This window comes from Perca flavescens, chromosome 12, assembly GCF_004354835.1.
Source record: "Perca flavescens isolate YP-PL-M2 chromosome 12, PFLA_1.0, whole genome shotgun sequence".
NCBI classification, from domain to species: domain Eukaryota; kingdom Metazoa; phylum Chordata; class Actinopteri; order Perciformes; family Percidae; genus Perca; species Perca flavescens.
Genome location: NC_041342.1, coordinates 33,134,910 through 33,157,548, shown reverse-complemented (window position 1 = coordinate 33,157,548; position 22,639 = coordinate 33,134,910). Strand labels below are relative to the sequence as shown.

Here is a 22,639-nt window from a genome sequence, read left to right as displayed (position 1 = left end):
AGAAATATTAATATATTTATTTTAGGAAGAGGTCCTGTGAACAAATGAAAAAACAATCAATATTAAACCAGATGTTTCTTCTTTGTGTTTTTATTTTACCAGTACGAGTTTTCTTTTAGTTTTAAGTCCTGCTATTTCCTCTGTTGGACACTTGATGGCGATGTTGACCTGTTGGTGAAATTTTTGCCACTATACTAAAAATACAATAACAAAAAGTAATTAAAAATACATTTAAAATATATATATATTTTTTAAATATAATTAAATAAAAATAAATAAAACAAAATATTGTAGTAAAAATAATTAAAAAATGAATACTTAAAAATACATAAAAATTATAAAGAATTTATCAAAACTAATAAGTATATTAAAATGATTCCAAAATAAATTACAATAGGTAACAATAAATTAAAAATATATGTAAAAAAGTAAATTCATCAAATTAGTATTATAAATAAATTAAATAATTAAAATGAATGTACGTTATTAACAGTGGAAGGTATTTTATTGTGTAACCTCTCAATTGAAGGTTAAGAGGAAGTTACAGTAAACATAGTGCTTTTATTGTGACAGGGAAACTGGAAGTGGATAACGTGATGTATTTTCTGACGGATGACTGTGCTGGGGTTGAATAAAATAAAAGTAGTGAAGTAAAAAGTACATTTCCCTCTGAGATGTAGTAAAAGTATTAAATACCATGATATTAAAATACTCAAGTAAATTATTGATATTAATTCATTTATACTTAAGTACAGTAATTGAGTAAATGTACTTAGTTACTGGCAGTTTGAGTTTGACGAAGTCTTAAATTGACGGATTTCTGAATGGAGTTTGGCGACAGTTTCTTTCTCCATATTTCAGATCAATAATGTAACATTATCACTCCATATATCCACAACTCTGCGTGTAACGGCCGTCAGTTAGTCTACGCTGTGAATTATTTTTGAATTAATACAATTATTTATTGTTTAAATCAACTAATTAACGTTATAATATGAGCTCGTAAGCTAGCCACCAAACTACCGTTGTCAGTTACATTGATTTTAAAGTCAGCTAGTTGTATGCCCCGTATCGTTCAAACCACACTGCAACACAAACGTGTACGAGCACCTGTAGCACAATAAACACTTTTATTACAATTCGGGGACCAAATTTATAAGATACTTTGAGAAACAATCCATCTATTCCGCCCAACCGCCATGATTCTGCTTTATTGACTTCCTCACACAACGAAAACGTCGCTGCGGCGTGTTGCATTCTGGGAAACGTAGGCGATTGAACGTTGACGTTGCTGATTTTAATCATTTAACAATGGATGTGTGTGAAATTAAAAAAAATCTCCTCTTGTTTTGAAGTTATAGTGACATAAATACAAGTGGAAACGAGTTATTTATGATTCTCGTGTGTAAATATTTTAAAGTTAATACACAGCAGAACTACAAGTCCCACAATCTTATGTCATGACGTATTTACGTTTAGCAACAGCCAGTTGCTAAAGGAAAAAACAGCCGCTTCCGTGTTGTTCTTGTATTATTGTGGCAAATAACTATCGCTAGCAGAGTTGAAGCTAACGGACAGCCTCGCCGGAGGGTAACTATCATGATTTAGTGAAGCTGACGCACAGTTTTTAAGCCTTTCCCGCCCGACATGTCGCTGCTACAGAGCTCAAAGAAAAAAGACAAGCGTATTTTGTCCGGTACCTGCCCGGACCCGAAATGTCAGGCGAGACTATTCTTCCCCGCTTACGGCTCCGTTAGCATCGAGTGCACCGAGTGTGGTCAACGCCACGAACAGAAGAACCTGTTAAATGTCGAAGAAGTCACGGATCCCGATGTTGTGCTCCACAATCTGCTCAGAAACGCCCTGCTCGGCGTCACCGGGGCCCCGAAGAAAGGCACGGAGCTGGTGAAAGTAATGGGGCTTTCTAATTACCACTGCAAGCTGCTGTCGCCGGTGCTCACCAGGTACGGCATGGATAAACAAACCGGCAAAGCCAAGCTGCTGAGGGACATGAACCAAGGTGAGATGTTTGACTGCTCTCTCCTGGGAGACAGAGCTTTTCTCATCGAGCCGGACCATGTTTCCACAATGGGCTATGGCAAAGACCGGTCAGGGAGCCTCATATACCTCCATGACACCCTGGAGGAGGTGAAGAAAGCCAACAGCAGCAGGGAATGTCTCATCCCCGTCCACGTAGACGGAGACGGGCACTGCCTGGTCCACGCCGTGTCCCGAGCGCTGGTGGGCAGGGAACTGTTCTGGCACGCCCTGAGGGAAAACCTGAAACAGAACTTCAAGCAGAACCTGGACCGCTACAAGGCTCTCTTTCAGGATTTTATCGACGCCGCAGAGTGGGAGGACATCATAAACGAGTGCGATCCGCTTTTCATCCCGCCTGAAGGCGTGCCGCTCGGACTACGCAACATCCATATATTTGGTTTAGCCAACGTCCTGCACCGGCCCATAATCCTGCTGGACTCCCTGAGCGGGATGAGGAGCTCCGGGGATTATTCGGCCACCTTCCTGCCCGGGCTAGTAGCGGAGGAGCAGTGCAGCGGGAAAGACGGGAAGCTCAACAAACCGATCTGCATCGCGTGGAGCAGCTCCGGCAGGAACCACTACATCCCTCTGGTGGGAATCAAGAACACGGTGCTGCCAAAGCTGCCGGCTCGCCTGCTTCCCAAAGCCTGGGGCGTCCCACAGGAGCTCATCAGGAAGTACATCAAGCTGGAGCAAGACGGCAGCTGCGTGATCGGAGGCGACCGCAGCCTGCAGGATAAGTACCTGATGCGGCTGGTCAACGCCATGGAGGAGGTGTTCATGGAGAAGCACAGCATCCATCCCGCGCTGGTGGCGGACGTGCACCAGTACGTGTACAGGCGCACCGGCGTGATCGGCATCCAGCCCGAAGAGGTGACCGAGGCAGCTAAGAAGTCGGTGATGGAGAACCGGCTGCACCGCTGCCTGATATGCGGCGCCCTCTCCGAGCTGCACGTGCTGCCGGAGTGGCTGGCTCCCGGCGGGAAGCTCTACAACTTGGCCAAATCCACTCACGGCCAGCTGAGGCCGGATAAGAACTACAGCTTCCCGCTGAACAACGTGGTGTGCTCCTACGACCCCCAGAGAGACGTGCTCGTCCCGGATTATAAACTGAGCTCCCTCAACACCTGCAACTGGTGTCACGGCACGTCGGTGCGCCACATCCGCGGCGACGGCTCCGTGGTTTATCTGGACGGAGACAGAACCAACACGCGCTCCCACGGCGGGAAGTGCGGGTGCGGCTTCAAACATTTCTGGGAGGAGAAGGAGTACGACAACCTCCCCGAGGCCTTCCCCATCACGCTGGAGTGGGGCGGCCGCGTGGTGAGAGAGACGGTGTACTGGTTCCAGTACGAGGCCGAGCCCTCGCTGAACAGCAACGTGTACGACGTGGCCATGAAGCTCGTCACCAAGCACTTCCCGGGGGAGTTCGGCAGCGAGATCCTGGTGCAGAAAGTAGTCAACACCATCCTGCATCACACCGCCAAAAAGAACCCGGACGAGTACAACCCGGTGTCCATCGACGGGGCTCACGTGCCGCGTCTCACCGACGCCGCGGAGACTCCGACGCAGGCGGCGCCAGACCCGCAGCCACCCACTAAGATCATCCTCACGGGTCAGAAAGGGAAGACGCTGCACAAGGAGGAGCTGACGATGAGCCGGGCGGAGCGCAGCATCCAGCAGAGCATCAGCGAGCAGGCCTTCGTCACGCAGAAGCGCCTCACGGACAAGCTGAAGCAGGAGCAGAAGGGCCACGGCCGCACGTCTTCCCCGGGAGGCTCACCGGAGACTTCCTCTTCGGCTCCGGCCACGCCGACTAAATCCTCCCCTTCGTCGTCGTCGTCGTCCAATAAGGAGAAGAAGATCCGCGTGACGACCAGCGACGGCAGGCAGGCCATGCTGACCCTGCAGGCTCACACCACCTTCTCGGAGCTGCAGCGGAGCATCGGCAACCAGTTCGGCGTGCCGCCGGCGCAGCAGTTCATCCGCTACGGCTTCCCGCCCAAAGAGCTGGTCCCCGCGAGGGACGGCGAGGAGAACGAGCCCGTGGCGCTGCAGCACGGCGACAGGGTGACCGTGGAGATACTGAGAGGAGGCAGCGGCGAGGAGAAGAGCCCCGTGGCGTCCATACCGCGCGCCTCCAGCTCCCACGCCGGCCTGCACCACGCGGTGAAGGGCGAGGACGCCGTGACGACGAGCGGCAGGACGAGTGGCCGCGAACTCCAGGACAGCATCGACCTCGAGATGTCCTCCCTCTGTCTCCTAGCAACCTTGATGGGTAAGAATAACGGCTGTAAGCGTTTTTACACTTCACGATTGTTGACTTTGGGTCAAATTGACCTGTTTTTTTTCAATTTTTGTTTTATAATCGGAAGATGTGGGTCGTAGAAATCGGCGCTGAAAAATTTAACAATTTAAAACGTTGGAAAAAGCAAAAACAAAACTGTGAAAAAAAGGCGTCGAAAAAAGTAGTGCTGTCCTCGACTAAAGAACTCCTTAGTCGACTAACACTTATAGGATTTTGTCGACTAATCGATTAGTTGATTTAATTGACAGAGCTGTGGGCTTTGAGAGGTGGTTAAGACTAGAAAAGCACAATATAAATGTAGTTAATTAACCATCTGTAAAACTGAGTTTCTCCACAATTAATCCTGCAAAAGCACCACTTTAAATCTTGTGTTTACCATAAATGTGCTCAGAAGTTTTTGGAAATGAGTAATTAAGCATAAATAAGCATAAAAAATGACTAATCGACTAAAGAAATCTTAGTCGACTTAGACCAAAACGACCGATTAGTCGACAGTCTAGGTGGCAGCCCTAGAAAAAATAAGGTTTTTTTTTCAAGGTTGACGGGAAGACAACACAGGGTTAAGTTCATGCAAAAAAAAAATTGTGTAAGATGAATATGAAGCATGAAAAGTCTCCAAAAAATGATTAAACTTAAGTATTAAGATCCTTAACTGCAGTAAAAGTTAGAGATGCAAAGATTACAACTTTCTAGGCCAATTCCGATTTTCTTTGAGTTCGGCCAGCCGATACCGATTTTAGCCAATTCTGATTTCATTTTTCTAACCACTTTACAGCACACACAAATATGTATTTTTCTATCTTTTCTTTAATAGAACATGTTGTTGAACAGATAATGGATCACTATAAAACAGAACTATATAAATGACTCCTGGTGTGGGACACTCACACACATCTAAAGAGCAATGTTAGAACCATTTCCTTCTTTTCACATCTAATATCACACTAAAGAAATGTGATTGTGGTTTTTGGTGTGGTCCCTCCACGCCCTACTGTCTCCTTGCAGGTGTTGCATATTGCATACTTGTTATCTTCTGTACACACGCTGAAGAATGTCCAAACAGCTGACATGTTGCAGGTTAATCCACGAGGTTCCCTACATGTGGGAGAATAGCGCCGACACACGCTTCACGCGACACACGGCGGGAAAGTTGAGAGAAAGAAAAAAAGCTGAAGCATAAAAAGTCTCTAAAAAAGAGATTTAACTTAACTATTAAGATCCTTAACTGCAGTAAAAGTACTAACACCACACTGCGAAAATACTCCACAATAAATAAAAGTTCTGCATTCAAAAGTAAAAGGGTTTAATCTGCATCATTAATGTAGTTAAAGTACTTGAAGTGAAGTCTGTATAGTGCAGTGAAATGTCCCATGTCAGTGTTTTCCTATTATAAATCGGTCAGTAATGTAACGTTACACTTAACTCTAACTAGGCCTGTCACGATAACACATTTTTCTGGACGATAAATTGTCCCAGAAATTATTGCGACAAACGATAATATTGTCGTTCTGAGACCATTTTCATCTAATATAATGATAATGGCATAATAATAACGCAGGTACTCAATAAACTTTTATTTCTAAAGAATATTTAACAATTTGGTTTTCTTTCAACTAAATAGTTAAAACTAAATAACCTGGATGATTCCCTACATCGCTCTTCACAAGTAAAAAAAATGATCAGTTCAATACTTTTATTGAATTTGGGTGTTTCATTCAAGTTTAGCCTTTGAAAAAAGAATTGATAAAAAAAACGGTGAAAAACGTGACAAAAATGTCGGAAAAGCTTCTTAAACGTGGGGGGGGACACAAAAACATAAAAAAAGTGACCAAAAATAACTCCGATAAAAGTGTCGACCAAAACGTTGAAAAAAAACATTAAAATTTTAACCAAACTGCAGAACATATCTAGTGTGTGTAAAACTAGTGTTTATAATTTGGTGTTAGTGGGGAAAAAAAACCTAAGTGCACAAACAGCACAAGTCACAAAAATGTCGAAAAAAGTTACAATCAGTGAAACACAAATAATAATAAAAAGGTGTCAAAAACATCAGGGGGGGAAAAATGCAACAAAAAATGTCTAAAACCAACAAAAAACTTTTAAGAAAGTGCTGAAAAAAATGCAAAAGAATGTTGAAAAAAGTGTCACATTATTTTTTTAGCCGGGACGATAACACCAGGGTTAAATACTACAAATGAAATAATAAACTAATCTCTTCAAATGAATAAACAAAGAAGAAAAGTGAAAGTAGGTTAGTCCCTAGGCTGTTTATCTCAACCGGTTGAAAATCTTTACACACTTACAGGGTTTCCACAGGGCCTTTAAAAAGTCCTAAATTCGCTGAAGTATTGTGTTGTAGGTCTTAAATAATTTTTACTAGGTCTTAATGTTCCTACGTCAATGCAACGCTGCCTCTAATGCTCCCTCAGATCTTTACAATGTTTGGTTTTTATTCTGTAGTTCTCTCTGTCGCTAGTCCAAATATAACTCGCTGTATTAGGACCAGTGTTGGGGAAGTTACTTTTATAAAGTAGTGTTTGCTCGTTACTTCTTAAAAAAGTAATCCTTTACTTAGTTACCCCCTATGGAAAGTAACTTTTTTACTTTACTCGTTACTTTTAAAAGCAGGTGTCTCTGGCAGAGACTGAAGTTACTTCTACAAAAGCTATCTTTGACCATAAAGCCAATCTCTGGTTTATCAGTGAAGTGTCTGAACTACACTGCAGATTCTCACCTCACAGAGTCCAGCGCGGGTTGAATGCACATCGGCAGGTCATCGCCGTTACACGGTGTTAATGTCAGTGTTTCCTCTATGTTGATTGGTAGGTGGCGGTCCGCCACGGTTAGATTTCTCCCGCCACGGTATCAGAAATATATATACAAAAAGCCGTCTATCAGCAGTGATTGTAAAGAGCACGTCGACGGAGAATAGCGCGGACACGCGCTTCACAACGCGAGTGGGCACGCGTGCCACTCGGAGAAAAGGGAGAAAGAAAAAAGAAACAGGCTGTCCGGAGGACCCGGTTGAGATGGCATGTGTGCATTCTTGACAACTGTAAGTCGTATAACTAATATTGTCAGTTCATTTAAGCCTGTATTAGTCTATAGTTCTCGCACATTTTTAGTTTCATCCTAACCCTGCTAGCTAAGTTGCACGTGGCTGTTGATTCAATACAACGCCCTTGATATCAGATCATGGCATAGTAGGCTAAACCGTGATTATTTCATACATTCATGAAACCTATTGGGGGAAATTAATTCAACATAATTCACAAATAACAATTAAAAGTATTTTATTTGAACATTTATAACCTAACCTAACCTGGCACTGCCTCCGATTTGGTGTCTGCTGCGGTGCGCAGCGCTGTTTGGACCGTACGCCGCTTCCCTTTTTGTCCTCCATAAACTCCGCTCTCAGCTCCTCTGCCAGTCGCTGCATGAACTTCCTCCGGGACTTATACAGCTGGTGTACAACTCCAGCCAGTTGTAGCATGTATAAAGTTATATGAACACGTAGACAGCTACCGTCTACGTGTACCGCGCCTTTCACAGAGCGATCGCCCGGTGCTTTCCTTCTGATTCAGAACCATCCACGCCGTAGCCTGCGTTACCGACTCTGGCTTTGCCTTCGGCCCATCGGTGATGCATTGCCCACACTTGTTACTCGACCCCGCTAGTTTACGTTTCTCTGACAGAGACTATGATTATTACTAAACAACCAAGATGCATCTTCAACCACGCAAAAGATTAAAAACAAAACCGCGAAAATCCGATCGGTCAATATGACAGTATGGCCAAAATAGGTAAAAGTGATTGGATTTTCTTTGCCTTTTGTTTAATGTACAGTATATAAAAGTCAGGTACCAGCAGGATTGTATTTTTTTTATTTAGCAAAGTTATTACACCTATAAATGTCGTTCTAGTGTAACCCAGCCTTGGAGTTTTTTTTCCAAAAGCCAAGAAAAATCAAATGCACACAGCAAGACTGCCAACTTTGCTACTGAGGCAAATATGCAATTAGTTTCATTATGAATGGTTTCATACTAAAGCCTACTTTGGGTTTTGGTTTCCCTATGAAGAATTTCTTGTAAAATTCATTTTGTAGACCTACAGTTCCTCAAAAATACAGTTCAATCAAAACGAAATCAAAATATGCCTCAATGTGTGTGAATAGAGGTGAATAAATATATTTGTTTGTGTTGCAGCGAAGTGTCCGTTCAGTTTAATACATAAAACATTGCTCCCTCTTAGTCGATTAGTCGACTAATCAGTTGTTTTGGTCTTAGTCAACTTAGATTTCTTTAGTCCATTAGTCATGTTTGATGCTTTTTTCACGCTGAATGACTTATTTCCAAGAAACGTACGAGCACATCTCTGGTAAACACAAGAATTAAGGGTTAACATTTTACCTAATAGATATCATCGTTAAACCTACTTTGATTACTTTCATTACGGCAATTTTTTGTTGTATTGCATGTTCTCTGACTTGTTTAAATATGCAAAGGAGGCGTTATCTTATTCAATATATGCATCATTTTGCACGACTCTTTTGTGGAGAAACTCAGATTTACAGATCTATCGATTAAATCAACTAATCGATTAGTCGATACGATTGAATGAGTGTTAGTCGACTAAGAATTTCTTCAGTCGAACACAGCCCTAATCTCCACCGCATCCATCTGTGAGGTTGTGAGCTTGGTGTCTGCCTGGCGTGCTCTGTTTGTAGGACGGACGATTTAACCGCCAGTCCTCAGTTAAAAAATCCAGCATAGTCCTCAGCGATACTGTAGTGGCATTTAACTTTTGGTAGTATAATAATAAAATCAATTGCTTATTCAGTCCACCAGATGGCGCTGTTTGTTTTCTGGTGAGGTCAGCGGGGTGACTGTCAGCGTGCAGGAGGATGTAGATAAAATAAACATGGCAGCGTCAGAGAAAGAAATCAAAATGCACCATCTGCGTTTAAATCAAGTGTTTTGACTTTTTCGGATTTTTTTAACAAAGGGACAACTGAGATGGACATGAGACATGGGATTTGCAAGGAGTGCCGTATGCAAATAAAATACTCAGGGAATACCACAAACATGAGGGCTCATCTCACACGCCACCATCCAGAGTTAGCGTTAGCCGAGGGCGGTAAAGCTAATGCTAAACCAGCTCCGCCCGAAAACCAACCAACACTGGACATACTTAGCTTGACAAAGCTACCTCCCAATTCAGAGCGAGCTAAGAAAATAACTCAAGCCATCGCCTACTTCATGTGCAAAGACCTGTCCATACAACGTTGGGAAAATGAAGGATTTTGTCACTTGCTAAAAACACCGGAACCAAGGTTGTCGCCGCTTTTGTACTCATTTTAATTGTAAAAATACCTGTAGTAGCACAGCAGTGCATACCTGTTGGTATTACAGTCTAGTCCAATTAATTAAAAATGCAAACAGTTCAGTTTGCCAGGTGTATACAACATTTATAACATATTCATTAAAGTGCTGGTTAGTTAGTCAGCTTGACAGTCACATTTTACAGCAATAAAATTCATGTGAGATGAACAAACAGATGTTGACAAAGTTTTCCTTTGGGGACATAATAATGAAGTTGGAAAAAGGTAATAAATTGCAATATATTGCAGAATATCGCAATATGTTTTAAAATCGCAATAATATCGTGTTAAGTATCGTGATAATATCGTATCGTGGTACCTTTGGTGATTCCCACCCCTAGTCCTCAGCGATGTAGTGGCATGTGTCGCATAGCTCTCCGCTCGGAGCGCCGTCCAGCAAAAAGCAACGAACCAAAAAACGCTACTGCAGCATTGCTTACTACCAGCCTCGGTCACGTACTGTGTGGAGCTTGTGAGCGCAGCTGAGAAGGCAGTGAAATCTAAAAGTAGTAACGCGTTACTTTACTTTTCCCCGAAAAAAGTACTGTATTTTCCGGACTATAAGTCGCACTTTTTTTTCCTACTTTGGCTGGTCCTGCGACTTATAGTCAGGTGCGACTTATATATCAAAATATATATAATTTAACATGTTTTTACATGTTAATTCATACTGAAAACATTACCGTCTACAGCCGCGAGAGGGCGCTCTAGGCTTGTGACAACTATATGCTGCTCATAAAGACAACTGAGAAAGAAAAGAGACAAACTGCAGGTAGTAAAATATGCAGCCCCGAAAACGGTAATCGAGCAGCAGAAAGAGAGTTTGAAATGAGAGAGAAACTTATGAGGGAGACTGGAGAAAAGGTGACTCTTACTGCAATGAAGAAAACAAAGAAAGCTAATCGGCTAATCGTGGGCTGAAAGATGTCCAGAGGTGGAGGAAGGAGTCTGGAGGGGCTCGTTCACGGTGCAGTTACGTCTCCACGCCTTTTAATACCTCCGTGCTCCACGCCCTGCTAGCTAGTTGTTCTGTGTGCTATTGTATAGTTCAATATCTGTTAATGTGTTACGTTAACATACCGGACACCTACCGTATTCAGCGTATTGTTCTGTGTGCTATTGTGTAGTTGAATAACTCTTGTATTTGTAATCTAAATAAATGCGACTTATAGTCCGGTGCGACTTATATATGTTTTTTTTCTCTTCATGACGCATTTTTTTACTGATGCGACTTATACTCCGGAGCGACTTATAGTCCGAAAAATACGGTAGTTACGTTACTGTAACGCATTACTCCCAACACTGATTAGGACTACACATGAGACCAACATGCAGCTTACTGTATACTGCAGCCAATCTAGACACTGGTCCTATAATGCCAGTGAGCAAATCGGGGAGTTGTTGACAGTGTTTCCAGACTCTGACATTAGTCTTTTTTTTTTTTTTGGGTTGTTGTGAGGATCTTAAATTTCATTCATAATGGTCTTTAAAAGGTCTTTAAAAAAAGTCTTAAATTTGACATGGTGAAACCTGTAGAGACCCTGACTTATGTCCATTTTTTTTAACAGATTCACGATGCGTAGTTACATCTGTAGTAAGAATGAAAGTTTGTGACCTGTAAGGGGTTTCTCCCTCGCCTTCTCATGCAACCTCTTCTAAAATAAATTAGTCTTAGTTTAGTTCAGAGAGCAGATTTTAAGTGGAGTCACTGCAGGTGAACAGGGACAATATTATAACTGATATCAGCATTAAACTTCCCCGGTTGATTACTGACATTTAGACAATTACTTTTTATATTATTTTTGATTCTGATTGGTCACAGCAGGCAGGTGAATAACAAACTACAGATTATCAGCTGAGAGTCTCACAGGTGGCTCCAAATGCTGTGTGTGTGTGTGTGTGTGTGTGTGTGTGTGTGTGTGTGTGTGTGTGTGTGTGTGTGTGTGTGTGTGTGTGTGTGTGTGTGTGTGTGTGTCTGTGTGTGTCCATCTGTGTGTGTGTGTGTGTGTGTGTGTGTTTCCATCTGTGTGTGTGTGTGTGTGTGTGTGTGTGTGTGTGTGTGTGTGTGTGTGTGTGTGTGTGTGTGTGTGTGTGTGTGTGTGTGTGTGTGTGTGTGTGTGTGTGTCTGTCCATCTGTGTGTGTGTGTGTGTGTGTGTGTTTGTTCGCCTGTGTCTGTCCATCTGTCTGTGTGTGTTTGTGTGTGTGTGTTCGTCTGTCTGTCCATCTGTGTGTGTTCGTCTGTGTGTGTGTTCGTCTGTGTCTGTCCGTGTGTGTGTTCGTCTGTTTGTCCGTGTGTGTGTGTTCGTCTGTCTGTCCGTGTGTGTGTGTGTGTGTGTGTGTGTTCGTCTGTCAGTCCATCTGTGTGTGTGTGTATGTGTGTGTGTGTGTGTGTTCGTCTGTGTGTGTGTGTGTTTCGTCTGTGTGTGTGTGTGTGTGTGTGTGTGTGTGTTCGTTTGTCTGTGTCTGTCCATCTGTGTGTGTGTGTTCGTCTGTGTCTGTCCGTGTGTGTGTGTTCGTCTGTCTGTCCGTGTGTGTGTGTTCGTCTGTCTGTCCGTGTGTGTGCGTGTGTGCGTGTGTGCGTGTGTGCGTGTGTGTGTGTGTGTGTGTGTGTGTGTGTGTGTGTGTGTGTGTGTGTGTGTGTGTGTGCGTGCTCCATGTGCTGACTCAGGCATCTCGCCACCGCCCTCCCCCGTCTCACCTGCCAACAGGGTCGAAGGTCGCGGCTGCGTCCAGATAAACAAATGAGCCGGCCAACAGTCAGCGTCTGTCGATATTCAGGAAGGTTTCAGGCTCTGCAGGCCTGACGCTGCACTTCCCGGTAGCACGAGCTCATGTCCAACAATCCTGCCGTCTGCTTAGAAACACAAAACATCCGCTCCGAGTCTTCACACAGTAGAAACGTTCAGATGCTTTTAGCTGCTCGGACACAAACACAATCCTTCTTTACTTTAAATCAACCCGGATATTTTAATTCTGACACTTTCAAACGTAAGATGAAAAGAAAACATGTTAACGAAGCAGAGTCTGAAAACAACTTGGTGCAGCATCTTGAGTGGTGCTCATTCACTTAAAAAATAAAAATAAAAAAAAATATATATATATATATATATATATATATATATACATACATACATACATACAGTACAGGCCAAAAGTTTAGACACACCTTCTCATTCAATGTGTTTCTTTATTTTCATGACTATTTACATTGTAGATTATCACTGAAGGCATCAAAACTATGAATGAACACATATGGAATTATGTACTTAACAAAAAAGTGTGAAATAACTGAAAACATGTCTTATATTTTAGATTCCTCAAAGTAGCCACCCTTTGCTTTTTTTTTTTTGATAACTCTGCAAACCCTTGGTGTTCTCTCAATGAGCTTCATGAGGTAGTCACCTGAAATGGTTTTACCTTCACAGGTGTGCTTTGTCAGGGTTCATTAGTGGAAATCTTTCCCTTATTAATAAAAAAAAGCAAAGGGTGGCTACTTTGAAGAATCTAAAATATAAGACATGTTTTCAGTTATTTCACACTTTTTTGTTAAGTACATAATTCCATATGTGTTCATTCATAGTTTTGATGAATTCAGTGAGAATCTACAATGTAAATAGTCATGAAAATAAAAAGGAAACACACTGAATGAGAAGGTGTGTCCAAACTGTTGGCCTGTACTGTATATATACATTCAGTTTAGGGCTGCAACTAAGGTGTGGCTTGTTTTCTGGATAAATGGATTAGTTGCTGGGTCTCTAAAATGTGGATCAGTCGTTTCCCAAAAAGCCCAAGATGATGTCCTCAAATGTCTTGTTTTGTCCACAACTCAAAGAAATTCAGTTTCCTGTCCCAGAGGAGAGAAGGCACTAGAACAATATTCACATTTAACAAGCTCACATCACAGAAGTTTACCTGTTTTTCATGCAGATACTACTAACACTGCAGATAAAGCGTCGAGAAAAGTGGCAAAAAACGTCAACTAGCTAGCTTTTGTTTGTTATTCTTATACTGTATTTTCTATACTGTATTTTTTTTATACCTCTATATTTTCTATACAATTGTTTTGTAAGCTGCTGAAATCTGCTGCTGGAAATCTAAAGGATCAATAAAGAGAAGTCTAAGTCTAGAAAAATAGCGACAAAAACATTGACAGAAAGGTCGTAAAAAACAAAAGGTAGAAACATTGACAAAAATGTTGAAATGTTGTAAAAAAAAAAAAGCATCTAAATGTCAGATACTCAGTTTCCTGTCCCAGAGGAGAGAAGAAACTAGAACAATATTCACATTTAACAAACTCACATCACACAAGTTTACCTGTTTTTACATTAAAAATTATTCAAACTGATTCATGGATATCAAATATATCAAAATAGTTGGAGAGTAATTTAATAGCTGACAACTAATCGATTCATCTTTGCAGCTCTACACTTTACGTACGTAGGAAAGGAAGGATGCAAGGAAGTAGGCAAGGATGGAAAGAAAAGAGAAAGAAGGCAGGATAGAAGGAAAGCAAACAAAGAATAAATAAAGAAGGATTGAAAGAAGACTGAAGGAAGGAAGTACGTAGGGAAGGAGGAACGGAAGAAATGCAGAGAAGGAAGGATGAAAGGAGTCAGTTTGCTGTCACAGAGGAGAGAAGTAACTGGAAAATATTCATATTTAACAAACTGACATCAGAGAAGTTTTAACTCTAAACGATTAATCGATTACCAAAATAGTTGATTATTTTAATAGTTGACAACTAATCCATTAATCTTTGCAGCTGTAGTATTATGTAAGTTTTTAAGTATGTAAGGAGGCAAGAGTAAAGGAAGTATGGAGGGAATAAAAGAAGGGAAAGAAAGGAGGCAAGGATGAAAAGACAAGGGAAGGAAGAATAAATAAGGATGGAGGAAAGAAGACATAGGAAAGGAAGTACGCAGGGAAGGATGAAAAGATTCAGTTTCCTGTCCCAGAGGAGAGAAGAAACTAGAAAATATTCACATTTAAACAAGAAGTTTTAACTCTAAACGATTAAGCGATTACCAAAATAGTCTGAGATTAATTTAATAGTCGACTGACTGATTGTTTATCTGCGTGAGAGGAAACCAGTCTCTCGTATAGGTGTACAGGACACCTGCACGCTGCTTCCTGATTGGTCAGTGTGTGTGTGTGTCTGTGTGTGTGTCTGTCTGTCGGTCTGTCTGTCTGTGTGTGGTTTGTTGATTCTAGTTTCTCTCTTTATTTTCCAGGCGAGGATGTTTGGTCGTACGCAAAGAAGCTGCCGCACTTATTCCAGCAGGGTGGCGTCTTCTACAACATCGTCAAGAAGGACATGGGTACGTTTTGGCTTTCACCTGCAGCGCTGGGACACATCGTCAGACAGACAGAAAGGCAGAAAGAAGGAACAAACAAAAGGCAGACAGAGAGACACAAAGACAGATAATAATGAGACATGGGACTTGGACACACCCTGATTCCTGTAGTCAGGTTTGGGGAGATTTCTGACCTGCTGCGGTTACAGATTCAGCTTGAACTGGTTCTACGACAGACAGACAGACAGACAGACAGACAGAAACACAATAAATCATTAAGCTTGAAAAAGCATCAAAAAATTACTAATAGACTAAAGAAATCTTAGTCGACTAAAACCGAAAACGACTGATTAGTCATCTAAGAGGGGTGAAGATATTGAGAAGAAAGCCTCATTTTATTTTGATTCTATACTGGTTTTGCACCAGTATAGAAACATTCAAATCATACCCAGCCTCTCTCACTGTTTGGTACTCCTCAAGTCTCACCTCATAGTTTCACTTCTGCAGCATTAGATCAGAAGGATAGAAATGATTTAGTGTCGTAACATCCTTGGCCCAGATTTGTCAAACCAAATAAAATCAGTTTCTTTTTTTTATTAAGTGAATGATCACAAAATCAGTGTTTACTGACATAGACATTTCTTCATATTTGAAGCATAATGAAGCATGTCACATCTAAGATATGGACTATTAGATAGTATTGTTTTTGTTTTGTTATTTAACATTATAACAAAATAATAAATGTAAAATGTTTCTTAAAATTAAAACAAACATTGGCTATTTGTGGCCACTGGTATTGTGCCTACCTGTTGTTCTTTGCTGAGCCAGTAGGCTACACTGTTGGCTCCATTTAAGCAGGGGTGTCAAACTCAACTTCCCAGAGGGCCACACTGGAAAATAAGAATCACACCAAGGGCCAGACATGTTTAGTTTATTGATAGGCTTTGTGTCATATAGTCTTCTCACTCACAGTTTGGTCGACATAAAGTCCTGAAGAAGTCAGGAGAAAGTTCCTCGGCCATCAGAGAAAAGAAGCACCCAAAAATGTTGGAAAAAGTGACAAAAATGTCTGAATTTTTTCCAGTAAAAGTGACTACCCCACATGATACACTCTCCATCAAAATAATTTGATTGATTGCTTTATTTTAATTTTCTATCTCAATCTTTTAAATGTGTTTTTTTTTAATTCTATTTACCTTTTTAACTGTATTTTTGCTTGTTTGAAACTGTAAGGTGACGTTGAGTGCTATGAAAGGTGCCCATAAATAAAATGTATTATTATTATTATTATTATTATTATTATTATTAAAAGTAGGTGGTCCAAAATCTTTTGTGAACCTAAATTGATGTGCGGGCCGGATCATAATCTGCGAGGGGCCGGATTTGGCCCGCGGGCCTCGAGTTTGACACATGTGCCTTTTAAGGCTCTGGTAAACAGGATTTGGTAATCCTGAAATTTGGTATTTGGATCACAATGATCTAGGGCTGTGCTCGATTGAAGAAATTCTTAATCGCCTAACACTCATTCTATTGTACCGACTAATAAATTAGTTGATTTAATCAACAGATCTGTAAATCTGAGTTTCTCCACAAAGAGTCGTGCTAAAAGCACCACTTTAATTCTTGTGTTTACCAGAGATGTGCTCGTACGTTTCTTGGAAATAAGTCATTCAGCATGAAAACAGCATCAAACATGACTAATGGAATAAAGAAATCTAAAGTTGACTAAGACCTAAACCACCGATTAGTCGACTAATCCACTAAGAGGGAGCAGCCCTACAATGATCCAATCCAATGTTCCTTTTAAAAAAAAAAACTGGCACGAAAGTAAGCTGGATCAGGTGATCCTGGATAGCAAAACCTTTAGAAAACCTGGTTCCCTGAAGACTCTTCTGGTTTTGTGTTTCAGGCCTGATGGACGGGAAGCACTGCACGCTGCCTCACCTGACGGGGAAAACCTTCGTCTACAACGCCGCCGAGGAGCGCCTGGAGCTGTGCGTGGACGCCGCGGGCCACTTCCCCGTCGGCCCCGATGTGGAGGATCTTGTGAAGGAGGCGGTGGCCCAGCTGCGCCCGGACGGCGCCGGCCGCGGCAGCCGAGAGGGCAGCCCGTCTCACGGCGGGCTGCGGCTCGGCAGCGGCGGCGTGGTGAGGAAGAAGGAGCAGCTGCAGAGCGTCACGGCCTTCCAGGGTAAAGGCCACTCGCTGGGCAGCGCCGGGAACTCCTCCCCTCCGGAGCACCGGCCTATCACGCGCCAGCACAGCAGCGGCGTGGACCTGAGCGCCAGCGTGTCCCGGGGCCCTCCGGACCTGTCGGGCATCCCCGAGGACGCCACGCGGGAGCTGGTTCGCATGGCGCCGGGCTTCGTCACCATGAAGGACGGGCGCGGGCCGGACCCCGGCCTGATGGAGCAGCAGCGGAGGAAGCTACAGGAGATGGTGTCCTCCATCCAGGCCTCCATGGAGCGCCACCTCCGAGAGCAGCAGAGCGCCGATGCCGGCGGACAGGAGAGGACAGACGGGACTAAGGCGGGCCAGCCGACGCCGAAGGTCGACCGCGAACCTGCGGCGGGCGCGGCCGGCAAACCGGACGGGAAGGCGGAGCAAACGGAGGAGATGGAGAGTCAGGACGGCGAGCAAAACAACGCCATGGAACCCATGGATCACTCCTGATCACTCCTCACCAGGGTTGGGCATCGTTTTAGATTTTACCGATTCCGATTCTTCCGTTAGATTCCGGTTCTCATCGATTCGCGATTCCGATTCGTTGAGCGGTGGAGTTGAAACGGGTCGAATAAGAGGAACGTTTTATTTTGATTCAAAAGGTGGGGTTGCAGCTTGACGGAGGCTTTTTCAACGTAAAATAAAGCCGCGCTAGAGCGCCGCTTACTGTGCTCCGTGGCTGCAACACAACAAGCGCCTGGTCGCTACGGAAACCCAAAACTTGCGCATCTGTTAAATCTGGAACCATATGACCATCAGATTTGAAACCAAATCCTCCAAAACGATTCCAATAAGGAAACGACTCCGATGGAATCGTTAATTTTTGAACCGATTCCAAGTAGGAATCTGTTCTCGATGCCCAACCCTACTCCTGACCCCCCCACACACACACACACACACACGCAGCATCGCCACGGCGCCACCTCCGGGTCACAACGCCTCAGGTCGGATCCGGAAGCTTTTGGTCTTCATTGTGTTTCGTTGTCTTTTTTTCTGCATGACTGAAGAGCGAGCCGACCGACCTCGGATCTCTGCAGACTCGCGTCGGGACGACGACGAGCCACACGGCGATATATTGTGACGAGCTTTCTTGCGATAAAGTCATAGACACTCCCACGACAATGTCACACTTCTGTTGCAACACGAGGTGTGTGTGTGTGTGTGTGTGTGTGTGTGTGTGTGTGTGTGTGTGTGTGTGTGTGTGTGTGTGTGTGTGTGTGTGTGTGTGTGTGTGTGTGTGTGTGTGTGTGAGCTCTTTGCACTTTGCTACGCACTCTCTCATCCCACCGCAGTAAGAAAATAAACACCAACGTTTGATTGATTCCTGCTTTTATTCTCCGTTAATGATTTATCGTAAACGGTTGCCTTGCAAATACATCGCCTTCGTGGTGTCCGAAACGTATCCTTCGCGCCCCCCTCCTCTGGCTACACACACACACACACACACACACAAACGCACCGAGACCCGAGTCGGGAAAGCCGCTCAGATTCACGTGCGAGACGCATTCCTGTAGATAGAAGAATCCTCCCGAGTCTTAATCTGCCGCCGGGAGGAGAGCTGCGTGGTGTCCTGCAAAAAAAAAAAAAACATGTAGCCGTCATAGTGCACGCTCTGAAAAGTGCAGCAGCGTCTGTACGCATCAACGCCTTCATCGACCATAATCCGCTCCTCCACCGTCTCTGTCTGACGACTCTGGATCTGTGTTTGCGTGACTGCCTGACTTGCCCTGAAATCTTCTCCCCGACGGTCTCCACGTAAAAGTTGATGCTTAATATTGTTATTTCCTAACCTGACTCCGCCAGATGGATCGCTTCGCATTTGCTCGGCATATCCATCTGGGAACTTTCTGTTGGAGAACTTTTGGGAAGGGGTGAAAATACTGGTTAGCTGATTGGAGGAACCATCTGTCTATCACCACCTATAGTTGGTGATAGACGGACCAAATCAACCAATCAGATCCACGAAGCGTATGAAAATACAACCATAAGCCAGGCTACCCCTGCTGCTGCTGCAGGCAAAGCATAGCTCGTTAGCTCAGCAAGCTAGCAACATGTCGGTAAAGGAGATTTGCCGTTTGTGTAACGAGAATTTAGGAATAAAAGACACCATTTCAGGTTCCTGGTCCATATTCCAAATGAAGGATCCAAGAGGAAAAAGCATTAGCGATCGGCTAACAGAATTAGGGCTACCGCTGTCTGAAAATCCTGGTTAGCTGATTGGATAAACCATCTGTCTATCACCACCTAAACCCGCCTCAAAACCAACGCTGATTGGCCGGTTGTTTGGTCGAACGGCTCCAAATTTTCTCTACCTCAAGATGCCAGACTGATGTGCGAGTGGAAAACTGAAGCTCGCCAGATTAGGACGGTCTCACGAGGCTAGTTATTCCCCCCCCCCCCTAAAAAAACTGTGATTGACGTGAAGCCCCTCAATGCATCTTCAGACCAAACAGCGCCACCCACAGGTAGAGAGAGTTGATGTTTTATTTCTTTACATTTTAACCCTTGTGTTGTCTTTGGGTCAAATTTGACCCATTTTCTGAATTTCAATTTTTAGAAATATGGGTTTCTTTTTAACTACCGAATTGTATTTACCCAAAAATAATAATAACACAGGTGGATGAGTCCTTACAACTCACCTTCGCAAGTACAACAAGAGATCGGATCTGTACTTTCATGGAATTTTGGGGTGTTTTTGTTTAATTTTTTTTTAGCATTTGAAATTGAAATGTTTTCGTGACAGGATCCTCTCTGAACTTTCATATAAATTAGGTTTATTGACCGTGAATTCCAAAATTAAGTGTAAAACTAATAATACGTTGGTGTGAGTGTTGTTTATACATGGTAGTCTAGTGAAAAGGAAGTGTTCAACGGCAAAAAAGCGCCAAAAACGTTGAAAATAAGTGCCAAAAGTGTCGAAAAAAGGGACAAAAAACGGCAGAAAAAGTGTTTTTTTTTATTATTATTATTTTGTTGGGGCTTTTCCCATTATTACATAGTGACAGTGGATAGACATAAAAGATGGGAGAGAGATGGGGGATGATTGCAGCAAAGGGCAGCAGGTCGGATTCGAACCTGCTCCGCTGCAAAGGACTCCATGGGGCGAACACTCTTACTGGGTGAGCTAGAGGCCGCACATTGACCCGGGAGGACCTCTGTGCACGGTCCAATGGAAGACAACACATGGGTTAAACTCTCTCTAAAAACAGTGATTCCCAACCAAAGGTATAACTGTAACACCTGTCAGCAAGCGAGCACAGAAGTTTAGCTATAAGTTATTCATAAATAAACAGTAGAAATAAATCCCTAAAAGGAATGACAGGGTTTTGGGCTTTTTTTCTGGCATTTTATAGACCAAACAACTAATCCATTCATCCAGAATGAAGAAAACAATCATTAGTTGCCTTAGCCCTAGCCCTAGTCATGAGAAGTTTGTTCCAGTTTCAGCCTTTGACTTCTTTATACAATGAACACATTAATGTTGAAAGAAACTGCAGTAGTACCGCTCGTTTCCTGCAGGTGGCGCCGTTTTCAAATAGTTCTCCAGCAAAGTCCTGCCTCTGGTCTTCCAAAGTCTGAAAAACTGAAACACATGAAAATAAAGAGTATGTACTGAAATGGACATTTACATGTATATCCTTTAAACAATATAAGACAACAATCTTCGCTGTGGCGCCACAAAAACAATCTGCGTTTTTTTTTGTCTTTAATTCTCCTGTTGTCCTCGGGTGAAATTTGACCCATTTTCAAAAAGTTTCTATATCAGAAATTTGGGTTTCTTTCAACCGAATTGTCCAAATTAATAACGTGGATGGTTCCCTACAACCATTACTCTTTTACAAGTAAAATAAATGATAATGTTATATCATTTGAAAATATATAATGAAAGAACGTTGGGGGGAAAAAGTGACAAAAATGTAAAAAAAAAAAAAAAAAAACTCCAAAAAAAGTGCAGAAAAATCAACAAAAACATCGAAAATCTTTTACCCAAAAAAATGGGAAAAAAGGTGACCAAAAAGTCAAAAAATTAAATTTCTTTTTGAAAAAAGTGACAAAAATGTAACCAAAAGATTTTTCATTAGAAATTTTGACCCAAAAAATAAGTTTTTGTGGGTTTCTTTACCAAATTTGTAAAGCTTTTGTTGTTTACATTTGTCACTTTTTTTGGACATTTTTGTCACTTTTTTCAAGGTTTTTTTTAACCAATTGTTTTTTCTTCACATGCTATTAAATTGACTAAAACACCCAATTTCAATGAAAGTACTGAGCTGATTATTTGTTTAACTTGTTAAGAGCGTTGTAGGGAACCATCCACGTTTAATTTTTTGGACAATTTGGTTGAAAGAAACCCAAATATTCTGATATAAAAACCTTTTGAAAATGGGTCAGATTTGACCGGAGGCCAACAGGAGGGATAAAGCTCCCTTTATGATGGAAAAGAACAACGTTGACTCTTTGATTTTGAAAGCTAGGGCTGAAAAATCTTTTAATCTCTTCTGCTGTTGTGAGTTCTTGGGGAGGTAGGTTGTTCAACTTGACAACGAGGTTGTTCACGGATTCTTATTTCGGGTGAAAACGGCAGCTTTATTTACGGCAATTCATTCATTTAACCAAAAGTACGAGTCTGGCGCTGCTTCAGCGTTTTATACGGAACCCACAACACGTTGAATTATTAATACCTCCCTAAAGTCGTGATTAGATGCTTATGAAGAGCTGTTTTCCCAGCATCCTTTGGGGCTGTGCTCACTACAACAATGGCCCCGATTAAAAGTTTAATTTGAACCAAAGAAGGCTCGGAGTTCAGCGCCGGACGCCTGAACAGTAAGACTAGTTTAAAGGAAGAGTTTGATGTTCAGATTTGTTCCCAGGTTAGCTTAGTTTAGCTTAGCTTAGCTTAGCATAAAGGTGGAAACTGCTAGTCTGGCTCTGTCAGACAGCGACAAAATCCATCCAGCGGCACTTCTTACACTCCCTGATTAAAATGTGATTAATGCTCCTGCGTTAAATCTAGGCCGGCTTTGTTTCTCTCACTATGACTCAAGGGTCAATACTCACTCTGAAGATAATCACCATCACTCTCTCTACCGCACACACACACACACACACGAGACAGACGAACACACACACACACACACACACACACACACACACACACGAGACAGACAAACACACACACACACACACACACACACGAGACAGACGATACACACACACACACACACACACACGAGACAGACACACACACACACACACACACACACACACACACGAGACAGACGAACACACACACACACACACGAGACAGACGCATACGCACACACACACACGAGACAGACGAACACACACACACACACACACACACACACACGACAGACGAACACACACACACACAC

At 42.7% G+C, this 22,639-nt stretch overlaps 1 protein-coding gene across 1 annotated transcript; it reads left to right on the top strand.

Annotated features, from left to right (window-relative positions):
* Positions 1–1,460: 1,460 nt before the first annotated feature.
* On the top strand, positions 1,461–18,567 carry vcpip1 (valosin containing protein (p97)/p47 complex interacting protein 1). The gene is made up of 3 exons (XM_028594069.1): positions 1,461–4,318; positions 14,961–15,047; positions 16,933–18,567. Exons 1-3 carry the CDS (start codon positions 1,648–1,650, stop codon positions 17,694–17,696), a joined length of 3,522 nt encoding a protein of 1,173 aa, XP_028449870.1. The 5' UTR covers positions 1,461–1,647; the 3' UTR covers positions 17,697–18,567.
* The last annotated feature ends 4,072 nt before the right edge of the window (positions 18,568–22,639 follow it).

Bases quoted from the DNA above. Each gene is read 5' to 3' on its own strand.
- vcpip1 (XM_028594069.1), top strand. From the start codon at position 1,648: ATGTCGCTGCTACAGAGCTCAAAGAAAAAAGACAAGCGTATTTTGTCC. The intron at 4,319-14,960 runs GTAAGAATAACG...TTTATTTTCCAG, and splicing joins TCTCCTAGCAACCTTGATGG to GCGAGGATGTTTGGTCGTAC. The intron at 15,048-16,932 runs GTACGTTTTGGC...TTTGTGTTTCAG, and splicing joins CATCGTCAAGAAGGACATGG to GCCTGATGGACGGGAAGCAC.